An 18,737-nucleotide genomic window follows, 5' to 3' on the forward strand; every position below is an offset into this window, starting at 1 on the left:
CACCATCCAACTCTCACATCCATACATGACCACTGGAAAAGCCATAGCCTTGAGTAGATGGACCTTTGTTGGCAAAGTAATGTCTCTGCTTTTTAATATGCTGTCTAGGTTGGTCATAACTTTCCTTCCAAGGAGTAAGCATCTTTTAATTTCATGGCTGCAGTCACCATCTGCAGTGATTTTGGAGCCCAGAAAAATAAAGTCAGCCACTGTTTTCACTGTGCTCCATCTATTTCCCATGAAGTGATGGGACCAGATGCCATGATCTTAGTTTTCTGAATGTTGAGCTTTAAGCCAACTTTTTCACTCTCTTCTTTCACTTTCATCAAGAGGCTTTTTAGTTCCTCTTCACTTTCTGCCATAAGGGTGGTGTCATCTGCATGTCTGAGGTTATTGATATTTCTCCTGGCAACCTTGATTCCAGCTTGTGCTTCTTCCAGCCCTGCGTTTCTCATGATGTACTCTGCATATAAGTTAAATATGCAGGGTGACAATATACAGACTTGAAGTACTCCTTTTCCTATTTAGAACCAGTCTGTTGTTTCATGTCCAGTTCTAACTGTTGCTTCCTGACCTGCATACAGGTTTCTCAAGAGACAGGTTCAGATGGTCTGGTATTCCCATCTCTTTCAGAATTTTCAAGTTTATTGTGATCCACACAGTCAAAGGCTTTGGCATAGTCAATAAAGCAGAAATATATATATATATATATATATAGTATATATATATATATATATGTATAAAATATATATACAGATAGAGGATATAATGAGGATCATAAGACAACCCCAGGGCTTCCCTGGTCTTCTAGCAGTTAAGAATCCACTTGCCAGTGCAGGGAACACTTGTTTGATCCCTAGTCCAGAAAGATCACACATGCTGCGGAGCAACTAAGCCCGTGTGCCCCCACTACTGAGCCTGCACCCTAGAGCCCATGAGCAGCAACTACTGAAGCCTGCTCACGTAGAGCCCATGCTCCGCAACAGAGAAGCCCCCGAAATGAGAAGCCTGCACACCAAAAGGAAGAGTAGCCCCCGCTTGACAAAACAAAAGAAAGTCCTCAGGCAACCACTAAGACCCGGCCCAGCCAAAAATAAAATAAAATAAATAAATAAATCTTAAAAAAAACAACACAAAGTAATATGAACTTGTAGTTTAAAAAAATGTGTAAACCCCCATGGGGTGACAGAGGATGAGATGGTGGGATGGCATCAATGACTCAATGAAAATGAGTTTGAGCAAACTCCTGGAGATAGTGAAGGACAGGGAAGCCTGGTGTGTTGCAGTTTATGGGGTTGCAAAGAGTCATACACAACTTAGCAACTGAACAACAACAACCCCCAGGGAGCGTTGTGGCTGTAAAATAGGATAATGTGTGTGGGAAATGTATGTGGACCAGCTTAGGTGGGCATACAGCAGGTGCAATAAAGTTCACCTTCTCTGTGCTCCCCTCCTCATTTAGGACCACGCTATATATATATTCTTCCTGTGAAAGGAATTTCTTTCTTACCCTATGATGTAGAACTAGCTTTCTCTTACTCTAGCCCCGGCAAAGATTAAAAAAAAAAAAAGCAGGATATCACTCTGAACAATGAGCCCCCCCCCCGCTCATGTATTATGGAAAGTTACTTTCTCTGTCTGGGTACCTATTTATTTTCTGTTCCCTTCATATCATTCCACCATGAAGAATGAAACTTTGTATGCTGGCTTCTTTAACCCCAGCAAGGAATCAGGTCCTAGTACTTGGCAGAATATTTTTTGGATGATTGAAGATGCTTGAAGAGTATGAGAAAACTCCCCTTAGCTTTTTCTTCTCTGGTTTATTTTGTTCCATCACTTCACACTTTCCCACAGGGCACTTTTATTCCAACTCTTTAATTATGTTGTCCAAATGGCTCAGTGATTTTGGCAATTATGAAAGCAGAATACTAACATAAGACAAAATCACTTATTCTCATGCATTATAACACACAGAAGTAAACTTAAATCTTGCTTAGTTCAACTGGCTCACTGTCTGGAGTCTAGGTCCTAGACTAGTATGCTCAATAAATAAAACAAGATATTATATCCATAATCCCGAAGTAATGCAAATGGAAATTTAAGCAGAATGGCAGGGTTGCAAAAGCTGATGTCTAAATAACTGTGGTTTATGGTATATGCTACATGCCTTACAGACTTACGAGGCATAAAGGACTTGGTAAATCTTTAAAGAAGGAAAAGACAGGGTATGACTATTTCTGAGTGCTACATAAAACTTTCAATTATTTTTATTATTAAATAATGAAAAAAGTTTAGAATTTTATTAGTCATTCTGGAGGACTGCTGGCAACTAAGTGCCCTCAGATAGAGCAAGGCATATGTAAGGAGTACAGACATTCATTTATTTTGGCCTCAAGGGGAGCTTATCTGTTCAGACTGGTAGAAAGAATAAATGTAATACAGAAAAGTACTAAAACAAAGGAGCAAATAAATTTGGACAGGGGAAACTTTCAAAATGGCATCTAAATTAGAATTTTCTGGTCAGTTATGGACGGAGCATGACAAATAGTTGCTCACTTAAAACTGTAACTCAGAAACAAAAAAAAAAACTGTAACTCAGAAATTCTTACAAAGTGTCTATGCTTGAAAACTCAAAGAGATTCCTAGCTAAGTGGAAACAAAAAGGAATCCTTGTAGTCAGTCTTACTGATTTGCTTTACAGACAAAACTAGAAGGCAAAGCTGCAGGTGCTACTATAAATTAATCACCATAACATCACATGAATCCTTCTCAATCAATGAATAGTAGGACTTGCCTGTTTACTTGTATGGGATGGTTTCATTCGAGGCTTCCTACGTGTTCCAACTCAAATAGCAGTCCCGACTTAAAACCAAAAGTGGAGCCACATACAGCTGCATATTTGCCATTTTAGTCTCCTGGGTAAGAATATCAAACCATTTCCTTTCCAGTACGTTATGTAGAATTGCCAGGCCTTTAATCAACAATGAAGAAGAATGTAGTAGTAGCAAGTAAGACAGAAAAAAAAAAAAAAAAAAAGAAAAATATCAATAGTTTCTTCTTATTTCCTGGGACATAAAAACCTGTATTCAGGAATTAAAAGGAAGGAATTGCTGACAGATACAATAATATTGAAGAGTCTCACAAGCATTATGTTAAGAAAAATGGAGCCATATAGAAAGGCTACACACTGCTCAGGTTCATTTATGATATTTTAGGAAAGCAAACTACAGCAATAGAAAACAGATTAGCAGTTGTCAAGAGCTTGGAGTGGTAGGAGTTGTGTCTGAAGAAGTACGAGGAAAATCTGGGGAATGATGGAACTTGACCACAAGACCTGGTTTCTAGATCCTGGAGCGGCCTTGGCAGTGCTGTACCACGAAAATCACTGGACTAACTAAATTTCATTAGGCTTCAGGCATGCAGGGGAACATGGTGAACTGCACACCTAAGACTGCTATCCACTCTGGGACCCGGAACGTGGGCCTGTATTTCTTGGGCATTAATAAATCTGATTGACTAACTGTCTGACTTTGGATTTCTACCACCACTTTGTTTTCAGATACAAAATTTATAGAGACTAAGTTAGACTATAATAGTGGGAGAAGATAGTACATACCAGGTTGGAGGGGTCATAGTTGAGCATTGATTGCCTACAGATCACCCATATGCGCACCATTCAGGAAATTCTAGTGTCACTGCTTACGCACTATCAAGATGACAGGCAAATCAGACTACCCAACGTTCCTACATACTCTTCCAATTTGATCATGGTTCTATAGGCCCAGATTTAATCTCAAGTATAATAACAAAAAACTGGAATATGACTGAAATACTTCTTACTCTGCTTTGAGGAAAAGAAAAAGTGACAGAGATGGGGGAAAGAAGACAATATACTTCGCTTAGATAATTATTGGGGATGGAGCTAGGTTTAGATGAATGAGACAAGAATGAATAAATAAATCAATTAACTATTCACAAGGGAAGAACGTAAAAATTTCAAGGTGATTTTCATATGTAATTTTGGCATAACAATGGTTTCTTTCAAATATCTTTTCAATTTAGTAAGTTGGTTACAATATAGAATTCAAGTAATATAAATGGTACCTATAAATATGCAACATATTATTTGGTTATTATTGTTAAAATTTGGCTTCCCTAGTGGCTCAGTGGTAAAGAATCTGCCTACCAATGCAAATTTGATCCCTGGGTCAGGAAGATCCTCTGGTCAGAGGAAATGGCAATATACTCCAATATTCTTGCCTGGGAAATCCCATGGGGAGAGGGCCCTGGCAGGCTACAATCCATGAGGTCACGAAAGAGCTGGACACGACTTAGCAACTAAACAACAGCAATAGCAATGTATGCACGTTTATCCTTATTTCCCGTTTGCATTTAAAAATGGGGTACCAAAACTTTGGAGGACAGCCTTCCTGCTCATGGTGACTAAACATTTTTGACAGCTGTGGTGGATTCCCCAGTCCAATCGGGACAAACTTCTTTTTGGGAGGGGAGGGGCGTGCATGGTGGGAGACCAGGGAGATGTGCTGAGCTGCGCACTGGAGGCTCCTGATTATTTCTTTGCTTTTAGAGAATCAGAAGTTTCGAGATGGAAGAAGTTTATTCAAAAGATGCTCTCTTGGATTGAAGCTGAAATTTTTATGTAACACTAAAAAAAGGCACTTTACAAAGGAGTTTGGTAGCTAGCTAAAACATTTTGATCTATGTATTACTGACATAATGTGGATTTGCGGATTTCTCCTGTAAGAATTACTCTAAAACTAGAATTATCTATCCTCTCTTAAATATCAGCCATTTCCTTTCTTGCTATGGTGTCATTATTCTGAAATTATATTCATATCGAAGGCATCTTCGTCCTAGAATTATGTTTCTGTTACTAGTAGACATATATTACTTAAGCTACAGACAAACAGAAATAGCTAGAAGCGATGATAAAATCTGAGCAATACTGTGTGGCATGAAGGATCTTAGCTCCTCCACAGGGATTGAACCCTTGCCCCCTGCAATGGAAGCACAGGGTCTTAAACGCTGGACCATTAGGAAAGTCCTTCAATAGTTATTTCAGTGACCACAACTCAAAATTATTACACTGATTTTCAAAACTAAATAATTTGTTGTTGTGGTTTAGTTGCTAAGTTGTGGCCGACTCTTTTGTGACCCCATGAAAGCCTGCCAGGCCCCTCTCTCCATGGGATTTCCCAGGCAAGAAGACTGATATGGGTTGCCATTTCCTTCTCCAGGGGATCTTTCTGACCCAGGGACTGAACCCCCATCTCCTGCATTGGCAGGCAAATTCTTCACCTCTAAGCCACAAGGGAAGTCCCACGCATACATTACAAAATGCTATAAACTGAGTCATCTAAGAAAATTCAGGGCCATGGCTACAAGAAGTCAAGAGCTGAGATCAATGGCCAGGGCTCCATATTTTACAAGGGTCAGCACCCTTTCATGTTACCGCATCTTCTGTTGTTCCTTCACTGGGAATGCAAAGAACTAGAATGCAAAGAATGAGGAATCTGGCACCAGACAGACCCATCAAGAAAAGCAATTATGTTTTCTAGTCTCCTTCCCCAGCTCTGCTCAGAAGACTTGGAATCTTCTCTAGCTCTTGCCAACCTTATCCACTTAGGGGCTGGACCCCACTTATGCACTCCCATCCCATTGTTGTGATCCTGCTTTAAACCACATGGATCGACCACCTGAAACAGCAAGGTTACCACTACCCATTTGGCCACACGGACACTCTTGTATTCAATCCACAAGGTCAAAACTGCTATTAACTTGAATCTGTCCCTCACCATGAGGTCTCTGGGCTTTCGTTGATACCATAGTAAGAGCTACTGGCTGCCACCCAAAGGCATTGCCTCTAGTGAGTCAATTACCCTTGTCTAAACCCTTCAATGCAGGAGACCTGGGTTTGATCCCTGGGTCAGAAAGATCCCCTGGAGGAAGAAAGGGCAACCCATTCCAGAATTCTTGCTGGAGCATCACATGGAGAAGAGGAGACTGGCAAACTACAGTCCATGGGGTCGCAAGGAGCTGGACAAGACTGAGCAACTAACTTAAGCCCCTCCCAGTTCTGAATCCTGCTTCTTCCCAAATGCCCAGACACCGAGGTCCCAGCAAGCTTCCTGGTAAGCCAATGCTAAATATGTGCCTCCATATTTTACAGATGAGAAAAATCCAAATTTAGAGGAGTTGAGAAGATTGCCTATTTAATCAGCAAAAGATTAGGGAAACTTATTACATATTCGGACAGAGGGGCATACCTCACAGTTACTGCAAAACTTAGACTTAATGAAAGACAGGGTACTATAATGAAAGATTTGGAATCAAATGGAGTTATATTAGAATCCTGGCTTGGGTACTATCTGCAGGACTGTGCGTGCCTAACCTGTTTATCATTTTTCTTATCTCTAAAATGGGAAAAATACCAGTGTTAGCGATCTATTGTTACATAACGAATACCCCTACAGAAACCCTAAAACAGGAGACATCTATTATCTTACAGATCCTGTGGGCCGGGAATCTGGGCATGCCTCACCTTGGGGTCTCTGACTCAGGGTCTCTTGCTGCTGCTGCTAAGTCGCTTCAGCCTTGTCCGACTCTGTGCGACCCCATAGATGGCAGCCCACCAGGCTCCCCCGTCCCTGGGATTCTCCAGGCAAGAACACTGGAGTGGGTTGCCATTTCCTTCTCCAATGCAGGAAAGTGAAAAGTGAAGTGAAGTCGCTCAGTCGTGTCCGACTCTTAGCGACCCCATGGACTGCAGCCTACCAGGCTCCTCCATCCATGGGATTTTCCAGGCAAGAGGACTGGAGTGGGGTGCCAGGGTCTCTTAAGAGGTTGCAGTTAAGATGTCAGCCGGGCCTGGGTCTCCTCTGGAGGTTCCCGCATCTGGTGGGCAGGACCCAGTTCCTCACTGGGTTGGTCAGAGGGCCTCCCCCTGTTTCCTGTCCCAGGGTAGCTCACATCCTGTCAGAGCAAGCAAGCTATAATGCAAGAAAGGCCCCCAGAATGGAGAACCAGGCCTTTCATGATCTAATTTCGGAAGTGTCAGCTTTTCACTTCTGCCATATTCTTCTAATCCAGACCAAACTCAAAAGGAAATAATTACACAAAGGTGTGGACCACAGGGAGCAGGAGTCAATGGGGGTTATCTTGAAGACCGACTACCACAATGTCTAAAATGTAAACAGTTAAAAAACAGAAAAGGAAATATGTAAAGCACCCTGCATATACTAGGAGCTTAATAAATAACACATATTAGTGAGCTACAATTTCTAGCAAAAAAATCCTTGTTTAAAAGTAACAAATGTATATCAAAGAAGGTGGCTTGAGAAATCCTTAGATGTGACTCATTTTTATCTAAACATGTTTCTGTTTGATCAGTGTGATGGTGGTGCCTCATTGTATTTCAGAATAAGTTTCAGGAAGTAGAGCAGAAATTTCTAAAGTGTTTATCTAATATTATGAGAAGGAGAAAACCAAAGGGTATGAGTGGGTGTGCCTAGCTGCTAGGAGAGCAAAATCCCTATACAGATTGACATTTAGGTTAGTTCCATGTCTTGGCTATTATAAGCAGTGCTGCAATGAACACTGGGTGCATGTTTCTTTTCAGACCATGATTTTCTCTGGATATATGCCCAGGAGTGGGACTGATGGGTCATAAGGTAGCTCTATTTGTTTTTTAAGGAACCTCTATACTATTCTCCCTAGTGGCTGTACCAACTTACATTCCCACCAACAGTGTAAGGGGCTCCCTTCTCTCCACGCTCTCTATAGCACTTACTGTTTGTGGATTTTTTGATGCCAGTCACTCTAGCTGGTGTGAAGTGATACCTCACTGTAGTTTTGATTTGCATTAATCTGATAATTAGTGATACTGAACATCTTTTCATGTGCCTATTTGCCGTGTGTATGTCCTCTTTGGAGAACTGTCTATTTAGGTCTTCTGCCCATTTTGGAGTGGGTTGTTTTGACGCTGTTCAGCATCACGGGCTGCTTGTGAATTTTGGAGACTAACCCCTTATCAATCACTTCATTTGCAAATATTTTCTCCCCACCTGTGGGTTGGCTTTTCATTTTGCTTACTGTTTTCTTTGCTGTGCAGAAGTTTTTGAGTTTAAGTAGGTCCCATTTTTTTTTGTTTGTTTTTATTTCCATTATTCCTGGAGATGTATCAAAAAAGATGTTGCTGTGATTTATGTCAGTGAGTGCAGGACATATACTTTTTGAGTGCAGAGTGCTTGCCTTAGTTCCATTTACATCCCCAAGTCCTAGCACAGTATCTGCACAGAACAGACACCCAAAAAATGTTTGTAAAATGCTGTTGAAATCCATTTCCCTATAATTCAGATTAAGACTTGTAATTCTCATGATCTAACAGAGTATTAGTTTTTAGCATATTTAGGGAAGATTCAGTAATTTTCAAAAACTCTAAATTGAAGATCTCAGAAATACAATTCTTTACAAGTTACTTGAAATAGTTTTACAGTAGGTTCCCCATGACACTAATAAGGTACTAAACGTTCTTTATCCCTTCTGTTTTCCTCTGACTCTTCCTCAGTGGAGTCAGTTGGTGATTATGGCTATTTTAAAACACAATAAATTTCTCTAAAAGTAGATACTGAGTACAGTTGAAGCATGCTGACTGGAAGTAAAAAATAAAATAATCTGTCACAAACGTGATTTTTTCCAAGATGAGAAGAAGCATTCACAAGAGTTCAAGAAGCTGTTGTAATCAATTAAGGGCACTTCCATATTTCTGCTGAAATGTTAGTTTATTCCTTGTTAAGTTCCTGACTCTTTGTCAGTAATTTTAAACTTCATGATTTTGCTTCTCATTTGCCAAAGGACGCTGCATTTCACAGGGGAACAAAGGTTTCTTTGGAGGACAGTGGTATTGAATGGTAGATTTTACTGTCCCTTCATTCTCCAGACAGATGTTCCTCCTTTATCCTACTTTCTTTGTCATCCCACTATATCTTCCCTCTCCTCTTTTTCTATCTTCTCACTTTCTCTTCAAGCTCTTTGTACTTATTTTACCCCAAAGTCTTTCTTTTTCTCTTCCCTCCTCACATATACTCACCACCTGTTCTGCTTTATAATGCATTTCTTTTAACTCTTTCATTATGGAGTCCTCTTTTCCTGTCACACCTGCTCCTACCCCCTACTGACCATCATCATTTTTCAGTACTTAAATGAGCACATCAGTGTGTGCCTATTGGAGAAGGGAAACTAGGGGAAATAGTGATCTTCCGAGTTCCTCTTTTCCCCTTTTAATAATTTGAGCATCAGCAGTTAAGAAGAGAGATACCTCTGCCTACCATCACAGTCCCAGACTTTAGTTCACCTCTTTTATTTTTAATTTTTTGGCCATGATGCATAGCTTGTGGGATCTTAATTCCCTGACCAGGAATCAAACCCAGCCCTTGGCAATGAATGTACAAAATCCTAACCACTGGATGGCCAGGGAACTCCCATTATTCCACCTCTTTTAAAAATGGTATTATTTAATTTAGTGCACAGAAGCTAGAGATAGTACAGAGGACATCTGAGCACTTAGCAAAATAAACTGGAATAAGAGAAAAGAGTATGCTACTTACACCCTTGGAGAGGAGTCACTGGTTTAAAGTGAAGAAGCCAGACAAGAAAGAGCAGAAGGCAAGCTGAATGAGACCTTGTGTGGTTCAGAAAAGGCAACGTCATCACATTTCAGTTCCCTTTCTAGAACCAGTGAGCTTACAGAAACCCCTTGACCAAGAAACACCCAATATATCATTGTTGAATTCACTAGTACCTGGGGAATATACATCATAAAAAAAGAGTTATTTTTGATCTCATTACTTTAATCGTTTTGTCAAAATAATCTGAACTTGGGTACATAAATACTCAATTTGTTATTAGAATGTGCACCTTAAAAGTCCCTGAGAAACATTCAAAATTGACTGAAATGTATTCAATGTAATTATTTACCATACTAATTGCCAAGGACTTGGCTCCTTCTCTGATACTTAAGGCATGCAGTGTATCATACATGTATACACACACAACATCAAAAAACTTAAGGTCACGGCATCCAGTCCCACCACTTCATGGCAAGAGGAAGGGGGAAAAGTGGACGCAGTAACAGATTTTATTTTCTTGGGCTCCAAAATCACTGTGCACAGTGACTGCAGCCATGAAATTAAGATACTTGCTCCTTGGAAGGAAAGACATCAAAAACCTAGACAGCATATTAAAAAGCAGAGACATCACTTTGCTGACAAAGGTCCATATAGTCAAAGCTATGGTTTCTCCAGCAGTCATATACAGATGTGAGAGTTAGACCATAAAGAAGGCTGAGCGCTGAAGAATTGATGCTTTTGAATTGCACTCCTGGAAGATTCTTGAGAGTCCCTTGGACTGCAAGGAGATCAAACCAGTCAATCCTAAAAGAAATCAACCCTGAATATTTTCATTGGGATGACTGGTGCTGAAACTGAAGCTCCAATACTTTGGCCACCTGATGCGAAGATTGACTCACTGGAAAAGTCCCTGATGCTGAGAAAGACTGAAGGCAAAAGGAGAAGGGGGCGGTGGAGGATGAGATGGTTAGATAGTATCATTGACTCTACAGACATTGAATTTGACAAACTCCAGGAGATAGTGGGAGACAGGGGAGCTTGATGAGCTGCAGTCCAAGGGGTTGTAGAGTCAGACATGACTTAGCGACTGAACAATAACAATATGTTCACATATATAATGTAAATTTATAATTACATATTCTATATAAATATATTTATTTTATATTAATGCCACATCAGAGTCTCCCTCTCTGTTGCCTGCATTTTTTTTTTTTTTTTGCCAATTTACTGATGCTGCATAGTAAGTCATTTCCAGACGGGAAGGCACTTAGGGAAGTAAATTAGTTCTTTAAGCCCTAGGGTGCCAGTTAGTCAAGTAAGGACAATGGAACTAGAAGGTCGCAAAAGAAGATGTTGCCCAACCCCCCCATTTTTCAGTTCAAGTGACAAAGGCTCAAAGGGGTTGTGCCTTGCACAAGCTTGTCTGGTTCTGCCACTATTACTGTGAAGTAAAACTGGAAGTGTTAGTAGCTCCAGTGTCCAACTCTCTGTGACACCATGGACTTTAGCCTGCCAGGCTCCTCTGTCCATGGAATTCTCTAGGCAATGGAGAATTCGCTGGAGTGGGTTGCCTTCTCTAAGGGGATCTTCTCCACCCAGGGATCGAACTCAGGTCTCCTGCATTGCAGGCAGATTCTTTACCACATGAGCCACGAGGGAAGCCCCAACTATTACTGTAATCTTAGACAAGTCCTTAACTACATCTGGACTTCCACTCTCTTCTCTGTAAAATGACAGGTGATCATCACAGCTAACATCTTTCAGGTGCTTCCTGAGTTGCCAACACTGTCCTGAGTACTTTAAGTGTCTTTTCTAATTCTCCCAACACCTTCATAAATTATATATAATTACCTTCAATTAGAGATGAGACTATCAAAACACAGAAAGCTTAAATAATTTGCCCCAATAAGACAATTGAGAAATGTTGTAAAGCTGACCTAGTAATCTAGGAATAACCACCTCCAAGATTCTCATATTCCAATTCTTAAATCCCTTCTAAGAAAACTCCATCAGGAAGCTTCTCAAATTCCTCTAGCTCTGAAAGTCTGGAGCAGAGTTAACAAACTATGTCACCACCTTTGTTTACAGATAGGTATTGGCTGCCTTTGCACCACCAACAGCAGAGATTAGTACCAGCAATAGAGGTTGTATGGTCAGTAAAACCTGAAATATTTACTCTGCTTCTTTACAGAAAAAAGCTGTGCTGACACCTGCTCTAGAGCTTTGAAAATTTAGAGTACGCTGAAACTGTACAGCATTTTACAATGTACAAAGCACCTTGGCAAACGTCATCACATTTAATCCTTGTTTTGCAAGGGGCATTCAAGCACTATAAAGGAGAAAGTTAATTTAAGTAACTTGCCTAATCAGGGTCACAGAGGCAGACAGTGGCAGAACCACACACCCAGGTTTGGACTCCAGATTGTGAGCTCTTTCCATGAAGCTACCCTGTCTCCTCTAAATTACTGTTAAGGAAGGGTTTGGAAACTGGAAAAGACCTGTAAATACTGAAGGTGAGTCAGACTGTCTTCCTGCTGTCAATATCATTCCAGGTGCACTAGTAATTAAAGTCATCAAGCACTAAAGATAATAAATTAAATTTGTAATAAATTGGAAAGAAAAGTTTAAGAAAGCCACTTTGGAATATGTGATGTATTTCTATGTATTTTTGTACTAACGTATATGAAATTTTAAATTACTCAACTTAGAATGACTTGAAAAATGAAATTATATAAAATGAGCAATTGCCCATTTCTCCTGCTCTTTGATGAGATTAGCCTTAAAATACACTGTTTTTTTCCTTACCTAGAATTTGCCCATGAATAACACTGCAATTATCCTTCCTCATGCTTAGCAATAAAAAAATACATGGTTAGTTTTAAACAGACTTAATACTAAAGAGAGTATTAGTAAAATAATACTTAATTTAACAACAAAAACTTAATATAACTTAACAAATTAAAAAAAAATTTTTTTTCAAAGAAAGCATTAGCTTTAGGGATTCATTTGAAATACATGATATGAGGTCACTTGCTTTTTATTTCAGATATATTCTGTAACATATCTTGAGATTTAATTTTATAATCCATATAAGTGGATATGGAGGCACCCTGAAATCACTCCAAGGGGAAAAAACCCTATTTTTCTGTCACCAATTGAGTCACCACTATGTGTTAGGCACCTTTTTACTCTGTTCTCTGAACAGCTCATAAGCCGCTGTGAAGCCATTTCCTGCTCCATTTAAGATGAGAAAACTGAGGCCCAGGGTTATTACTCATTTGCCTGAGGTCACATGGCTGGAATTCAAATCTAAGCCAGATTACCTTCACAATCCAAACTATCCCCCAACTGTCCCATGTAGATTTCCAATAACCCCAAGATCATTAGCCAATAAGTCATAAATAGTTATTTAAAAAGTAGAATTTTTCCTTCTTTATTGAATGACTCTACTTGATATTGTAATTTTGCCCATACTATTTTAATGAGGAAATTTTATCCAGGGATTTCAATTTCTCTTTTTAAGGAAAAGGAAGAACTGAAGCACCTAGATTTTAGTGAGTTTTTAAAGTCTGCAACAAATGTTTACAAATAAAAGTTACTTTATGAATCAGCTCATTGTACTAATCAAATGCAAAATTACTGTTTACAGCAGAATTCTGTATAAACCTAATTAATGTTGGACCTCACCCGTAATAATTAGTCACTGAGGGTGCTTATTATAATAAATCAAGGAGGAAAAAAAGACCCCATTATTTTAGGCTTTAAATCAACTGGCTTTCTAATAATTGATTTATGGTACTATTAAGAATGTCACTTTACTCCTGATTTATTCCTCCTCTTCAAATTAGGAGTTTGGGATTAACAGATACACACAACTATATGTAAAAGATAAACAACAAGGACCTACTGTATATCACAGAGAACTATATTCAATATCTTGTAATAAGCTATAATAGAAAAGAATCTGAAAAACAATATATATTATCTATAATATATGTTACAGAGAATGTAGGGCTTCCCAGGTGGGGTTAGTGGTAAAGAACTGGCCTGCAAATGCAGGAGACATAAGAGACTCGGGTTCAACCTGTGGGTCAGAAAGATCCCCTGGAGAAGGGAATGTTTACCCACTCCAGTATTCTTGTCTGGAGAAACCTATGGAAAGAGAAGCCTGTAGGACTACAGTCCATAGGGTCACAAACAGCTGGACACGTCTGAAGCTACTTAGCATGCATAGATAATATATATATTATATATAAAACTCAATCACTTTGGCGCACACCTGAAACTAACATGACATTGTAAATCAACAATATGTTAATTAAAAAAAAAGAATGTTACTTTAACAAATAAGGTCTGCCAATTGCTTTTTGACAAAGGTAGATTTCAAGAGCCTTCAAGACAGGGATCCTGCCTTACATATTTTTGTCTTTGTCACGCTCAGGGTTTCACACAGTGCAGGTACATGGTGACACCTAACATGCTGTTCATTCGACAGTTTTTAGTCAATGGATATATTTACAAGGTGGATCCCACAGCACAGTCTCAAGGGCCGTAGAAATGTTGGTATCTGGATGGTAAAGAATCTGCCTGCAATGCAGGAGACCTGGGTGTGATTCCTGGGTCAGAAAGATCCCCTGGAGAAGGGAATAGCAACCCACTCCAGTATTCTTGCCTAGAGAATCCCATGGACAGAAGAGCCTGGCAGGCTACAGTTCATAGGGTCACAAAGAGTCAGACATGACTAAGCAACTAAGCACCTACATGAACATACTACTGGGCAGGCCAGAAGGGGAACCTGATGGCCCCAGGGAGAATTGCAGATTTTTGTAACAAATGATAAAGTTTTACTGCAGGCACTGATTTAGTTCTATTCCCTAGCAACCAAACATTTAACTTCAAACTGACAAGAGTCAAAAACGGCCATTAACAGCCAGGAGACTTTTTTCCTTTTGCATGATTCCATTATACAGTGCAACCTCACTCCCTGTTCTGCAGAGAGGTAATGCCGGCACCCCTGGAGGACTGACTTTCCGGGTTTAAATTTCAGCTCCAGTAAAGACACAAAAATAAATAATTCTGTGGAAAATGACATTATGGCTTCCTTTTCTAGGTAAACATAGGCTGGATTTCTGGGGTGAAGGGAGAAAAAGGTTGCTTCTGCTTTATTTTCACATCTGTAATTATGGTTTTTAAAAAATCTAGGTTATAGAAAAACGGATAGAGAAGAAATCAGGAGATGATTATTCACATTGTAAAGGGATTCTCCACAGGGTTCCATTAAACACTGCGCTCTCTTATAAGAGTGGATTTGATTAAAAAGCGGCCTTTCAGGAATACATTTGTATGAAGCGAGGTACACCAAATATTCACTCTCACTCTTCTCCAAGGACAATCCAGCATCTTGTTTCCATTCATAAAGCAGGGGAACAAACAACACTAGTTGTTACTGAAGTCAGTGGAGGCCTGGACCACCCTCCTCACCTTTCTTAGGCGATGAGGCTTTGAGGAATCCAGGTACAAAGAGTAAGACCCACTGGTAGCCACAGTCCCTTTGCTATCCTGCAACAAGTCTCTTTCTAAAGCCAGGGTTTTGCAGCATTTGGCCCAGGGACATGTGAGTGGAGGAGTCTGTGAAATTTGGACTCAGCAGAGGTCACAAATATAGCCTGTGGCAGATGAGGAAATTCAGAGCCACGGGACCATGGTTTCTTGTAGGTAAACTGTTTTCTCAACTTACAAGGAGGAGCAAAGGTCCCCTTCTTCACCCCTGAACTCGGATGCCCTCAGACAACCACGAGTTATGCAAAACCCACGAGCACCCAGGATCCTTCCCACCCAGTCTTTGTGTTGAATGAGATTAACTGGTAAATCAACTTGTTCCCATAGATTAAAAACAGGTATTTGGGAAATGCAGTCCCACGACTCAGTGGTCAAGGAGAGGCACCGCAGAGCATCCAGACTTGGCCTCCAGGGTCACACCCGGGGACAGTGACCTCACTGTTGAAACCAGCCAGCCAAGTTGGGGACACTCTTGCGTTGGTTCCCAGCCTTCTGCACAGCCTGGCAGGCGAGGCACCAGGGCTCATCCCAGAAGGAGGTGACGTGCACGGCATGGCTCCGGCGCCACCTGAAGTAGCTGCGATAGGCGGTCGGGTTGCGGTCCAAGAACTGCAGGTGGGCGGCCAGGGAGGACACGGAAGGGAAGTCGTCCACGTGGATGAAGGCATAGGAGGGCACGAAGCGCTCGTAATTGGTGCGGTTGGGGCCCAGCACGATTGGCACGGCCCCAGCCAGGAAGGCGTTGCGCCAGAGCTTCTCGGTGATATAATCCAGGTGCTGCGAGTTCTCGAAGGCCAGGTAGAACTTGTAGCGGGCCACCGTGTGCACGAGCTCCGCGTCGGGCAGCGGCTGCCCGGGCCCGGCCTTGCCGAACACGTCCACGGGCACGAACTGACTCAGCTGGCGGTAGTAGCGCACGCGCGCCTGGCGCTCGTCCCAGTTGCTCACCACCCAGGCCACCAGCCCCTGCTTCCGGGCCAGCGGGGGGACCAGCCCCGGCGGCTGCTCGCTGGGATGGGTCCTGGGGTAGAGGTAGCCGTAAGGCACGAAGATGTCCGAGTCGGCCCTGTAGGAGAGCGTCCAGTTGAAGATGTTACCTGCCAGGCCCTGCAACCCCGGGGAGTGGGAGGGCGACTCGAAGTTCATCCACACCCAGCGCTGGCCGGGGGGCCGGGGGCCCAAGGCGGCCAGGGCTTTGGCCTCAGCCGCTTGCCTCTCGTCGTCCATCGCCAGCACTTTCTGCTCCTCCGCCGGGGGCATCTGGACGCCCCAGGGCGGGGGCCAGTCCGGGGGTCCCTTCACCAGGTCTCGGTGGTGGAAGAGCACCGCCTGGGCCTCCCCGTAGGCCGCGCGATCCGTGTGCAAGACGCAGCCGCTGATGTTGAAGCGCCGCTGGCAGTCGGGGGGCGGCCTGCCGGAGTTGTGTCGGCCCCTGAACGGCTCCCACCACAGCAGCACGTTCACCGGCCGCGGCGGGCCAGGGGAGGCCCAGGGCAGAGGCGGCAGCTGCTTCAAGCAAACGTAGATGGCCAGGACGGTGGACAGCAGGCTGGCGGCCAGCAGCGCCAAGTGGGTGCCTGGCAGCCCCGGGCCTCCGCGCCGGGAGCCCCGCCGGCCCCAGCGCGCGCGCATGGACAGCGCCGGCAGAGCCGCCGCCGCCGCCCGCCGCGCGGCCGCGAGCGTGGAGCGCCGGCGCCCGCTCTCATGCTGCCGAGGCGGCTCCAGCTTTCTTAGGCGCTCGCCCCCCGCCCTGGAGCGCGAGAGGGCGGTCCCGGGATCTGAGGACCCGCGGGTCCCGCTCTCCTCCCCGCCGCTCCCCTCCCGGCGAGGTTCCCGGGCGAGGGGGGCGGACCCGACGGCCCAACCTGGCGCCGCTGGGCCCCTCCCCTCCACCGCGCCCCCGGCCCGACCGGCCCGGCCGGGCCCCGGGCGCCTCCTGCTGCGCCTCCGTCCACTTCCGCGCCCCTCCAGGGTTTCTGGATTCCCCGGCCGCGCCCCACCCGCGGCTCCGGATGCCTCTCTCCGCACACCCCAAGCCCCGGCCTGTAATATTCCCTCCCAGATACGCCCCGGCCCTCAATCGCGGTGGCCCAGACGCTTGCCTTCCAGGGTGAGGGCCGGGTTCATCCCCTGGCGCGGGCAGGCGGCGTGAGACCCTCCGAAGCCGCGGCGGCGGCGCGAGAGGAGGCGGGCACCGGAGAAAGGCGGCCCGGGGGTGGGACCGGGGAACCGCTTCCTTCCTCTCGTGCCGTCCGGGGCCGGTGACGCCGGCGGGAGGAAGGGAGCGCGCGAGGCCGAAGTGCGGAGCGGACGGGGGCGCAGCCTTGATCTTGTGACCTGCCACCCACCCCGCAGGCCCTGCACTCGGCCTCCTCGGCGCGGCCCACAGAGGTGGTGCATTTTGTGAAACCAAGTTTTCCAGGAAAGCCTGCTGTCAAAAGGACCTTCGCTTTGCCTTTCGCTCCAGCAGTGGAGAGAGAATTGCTTCTGAACAATGGAATTGTTCTGTTTCTTCCCTCCACCACTGAATGAACGCTTCTGCCTGCTGGCTCAAAGCTTTCTTTGTACCAGGGCTAGGAGAACTCGTAAACCAAACGTAAAAATGTGGCCCTTGAGGCCATTGTCCTCAGGGAAATTCCTGCCTATTCAATGAGTTGAATGAATGAACACCATTTTTTCCCTTCTAAGCACTTAAGAATCGGCTTAGTATCGGCACTTAGGAATAGGAAGATCATACAAAACACAGGACTATAAAATGATGACTAAGATAAATATCATAGCATCCAAGTTCAGGATATAAACGGCAAGTATCGCAGTGGTACCTTCCGGTTGATCAGCGAAGCAACCGAGGCATCTACCTCCACAGTGACTTAAGGAATTTTTTCCCTATGGCTTGATTTTGAATTTCTGGATTTTGACCTTCATTTATGTAACTAAACTTTTCTTCAGCAAATTTCTAAATAGGGCATGGGCGGGCTGCTGACCTGAGAAGAGCGGGCAGTTTTGAGAGAATTTTTAGAGCCCAGCAGTGCATGGGTGGTGACCCAGCCCACTACCAGGTAAGTTACAAGATGTTAGGGAAGAAATAGACTTGCTGGGAAGGGGCCAACCTGACAGGTGTTTTTGATGTTATGCCGTTTGGATTTATTGTGAAAAACTTTTTCATTGAAAACCAAGTACAGATGGTAAAAGCTTACATAAAATGGTTTCAGGTGGCACTTCCTGTCTGCCTACACTGACAGTTTGGAAGCTGAATGAACAGTGTTAGGTGCTCTGGCTATACCCATCAACCTAGTGATACTTTCTCCCACACCGAAACTTTTTATAATGTTTTTCTTTCCATAGAATCACTTTTCAAGCTATTAATAGTTAAGCAGTTAGGCTTTGAAATAAGATATCTCGGTGATTCTCCAGTTTGTTTTTAATTAGAAAGAAAAAACTATAAATGAATGAATAACTTCCTTTCACTCAAAGGAAGGAAAGGACATGTTGGGTTTTTTTTTTATACGATTTAGAAATCTATACCTTTAT

General features: G+C 43.4%; 2 protein-coding genes across 3 annotated transcripts in view; both read right to left on the bottom strand.

Annotated features, from left to right (window-relative positions):
• PIWIL4 (piwi like RNA-mediated gene silencing 4) overlaps nt 1–14,642 on the bottom strand; it is a 111,540-nt gene extending 96,898 nt beyond the window's left edge. For both annotated transcript variants that reach the window (XM_061143979.1, XM_061143970.1), the window contains exons 1-2: nt 9,627–14,642; nt 2,795–2,971 (exon numbers count right to left, since the gene is read on the bottom strand). In XM_061143979.1, the coding sequence (XP_060999962.1) occupies nt 2,795–2,821 (27 nt within the window). In that variant the 5' untranslated portion in view covers nt 2,822–2,971; nt 9,627–14,642. The remainder of the gene's footprint in view (nt 1–2,794; nt 2,972–9,626) is intronic.
• Nucleotides 14,643–14,782: 140 nt separating this feature from the next.
• FUT4 (fucosyltransferase 4) lies at nt 14,783–16,865 on the bottom strand. The gene has a single exon (XM_061143991.1). The coding sequence runs from the start codon at nt 16,836–16,838 to the stop codon at nt 15,642–15,644; it is 1,197 nt and encodes a 398-aa protein (XP_060999974.1). The 5' UTR covers nt 16,839–16,865; the 3' UTR covers nt 14,783–15,641.
• Between the last annotated feature and the right edge of the window lie 1,872 nt (nt 16,866–18,737).

This window comes from Dama dama, chromosome 1 (genome assembly GCF_033118175.1).
Source record: "Dama dama isolate Ldn47 chromosome 1, ASM3311817v1, whole genome shotgun sequence".
NCBI lineage: Eukaryota > Metazoa > Chordata > Mammalia > Artiodactyla > Cervidae > Dama > Dama dama.

Bases quoted from the DNA above. Each gene is read 5' to 3' on its own strand.
- FUT4 (XM_061143991.1), bottom strand. From the start codon at position 16,838: ATGCGCGCGCGCTGGGGCCGGCGGGGCTCCCGGCGCGGAGGCCCGGGG.